The 1,845-nt window shown below is 49.4% G+C and overlaps 1 protein-coding gene across 1 annotated transcript; it reads left to right on the top strand.

Moving 5' to 3' along the window:
- Positions 1-438: 438 nt before the first annotated feature.
- Positions 439-1,199, top strand: LOC123171130 (uncharacterized). The gene has a single exon (XM_044588761.1). The coding sequence runs from the start codon at positions 648-650 to the stop codon at positions 888-890; it is 243 nt and encodes an 80-aa protein (XP_044444696.1). The 5' UTR covers positions 439-647; the 3' UTR covers positions 891-1,199.
- Positions 1,200-1,845: the final 646 nt, after the last annotated feature.

A 1,845-nucleotide genomic window follows, 5' to 3' on the forward strand; every position in this document is an offset into this window, starting at 1 on the left:
TAATGAGATCAAACGCCTCATGTCTATTTTGTACTCTTACCTCTTATGTGAACAGAGGAGGTAAGAGGGACCGTGTTAAAACTGCTCTCATATGACGTGTACAGTATTGGCTAACATAAATTGTTAATCGGTAGCAACGCAGCGTGTATTTAGTTAGCTACTGGAATTAACGAGTTAGTTTCTGGAAAAAGTAGAGGCTAGCGGAGAGAAACCCTACGCAGCACGGTAGCAGGTCTCCAGGTCGCATATGGCGGTCGAGGAGAAGTCATGCAGCAAGCATGCATCCCGTGCACGCGCCTCCGGACAAAATAAAGCAATGGAGCACGTTACGCTGATCATTGATCGTATCCATGGATGGCATGGCACCGCCCTGCCCTGCCATCACGCCACGATCCGATTCGATCCCCGGCTCAGAAGTCAGAATCGGGGTGATAGCGATGCATCCATCGGAGCGTCCGTACACCCGCTGCACCTCGCCGCCCACCTCCCACGTACGCCCTCCATCTATATAAACCCATTAACTGCACCACCACCCAGACGTACCAGCTAGCTCTCTCCGCCGTCTCCCCACCCAGACCCTCTCGGTTCTTCCATCGCCTGTTCGTTTCGAATTAGCGAGTGTGTGAGAGAGATCTTGAGGTGCAGGCATGGGTCTCCCGCTTGAGCAGTGGCGCGGCAGCGAGGAGGCGGACAGTGGCGGCGGCAAGCAGGCGGAGGCCTCCGGGTGCAGGACGCCGAGCGGCTCCAAGGCCCGCGCGGCCGCCGACGGGGGCTGCCCCGCGCCTCCTAGGAAGAGGAGGGCCGCGCCCGGGGCCGTCTCGCAGCAGGGCGGCAGGGGCTTCTACGCCGGCGCCGACGTCGAAGCCTTCTTCGCCTCAAACAACCTCTAGTCTAGAATCTAGACCTTATCTAGCAACATGCAACTCCAAACTCCTCACCGCCGATGATAATCTAGCTTCTGTGTATGGTGCACCAGGTTGGGGTGCGTAGTTAGCTAGCTAGCTAAGTAAGTGATCTACCTAAGTATGTAAGTTACTTCTCTGAGCTTGTGGTCGATCGGTGCATGCGTAATGCCGCAGCGGCAGTGGGTTAGTAGTATATGTCTACGTACGCTCATCTGCATATTTCTACTTGTTTGTGTGTGTCAACGGTCGTCTGTTTCGTGTCTTCCAATCGTTTCTGTAAGATATATTTGTGAACTAGGTGGAATTTTTGTTTGCCTTTAATTATGAGCAGAATTATATATATGCTTGGTTGATTTGCTGAGATTTTCCCATGAAAGTTCTTTTCTTTTATGTCCATGTGGGTGTTCATGCATATGGCCCCTTGATATAATGTACCAAACTTCAGAAACAAAATCGGTACCCGACGGCGTTCACGATTTACCATGCAAAATGTAACGCAAATTAAACATGCAAGTGATTACAATTATTTATTTATTTTTGAAACAGAGGCAAAAGAAAAATTATGTGCGCCTGCATCTCACAATGTAGAGGCGAAGCTCTCTTCAATGAGAAAAAAAATGATGTCTGCACTAAATATCCATGATGTGTTTGTGCAATTTGCTTATGAGCTGTCTCACTCATGGTGTGAACTATACAAGATGTGAAAAGGTAGTATCATTTCACACACCGATCTTGACTGGCTTTGGCTCCATCGGACTTTAGTCTTGCATGCCATCGTTGGAACCGAGCAAGTGAGCATGAACCTGCCTTGTTCTTGAAGAAAAACCATGAACCTGCCTCAACTACCAGCTGGAAGCATATATAAAACACCATCCATATACAACACGGGAAGTAGTATTGTGCAAGCTAGGCCTGCATGCATGGATACGATCGGATACTT

The sequence above is a fragment of the Triticum aestivum genome, chromosome 7D, assembly GCF_018294505.1.
Source record: "Triticum aestivum cultivar Chinese Spring chromosome 7D, IWGSC CS RefSeq v2.1, whole genome shotgun sequence".
NCBI classification, from domain to species: Eukaryota; Viridiplantae; Streptophyta; class Magnoliopsida; order Poales; family Poaceae; genus Triticum; species Triticum aestivum.

What these genes read in the sequence shown, in the direction of transcription:
- LOC123171130 (XM_044588761.1), top strand. Translation starts at nt 648, where the DNA reads ATGGGTCTCCCGCTTGAGCAGTGGCGCGGCAGCGAGGAGGCGGACAGT.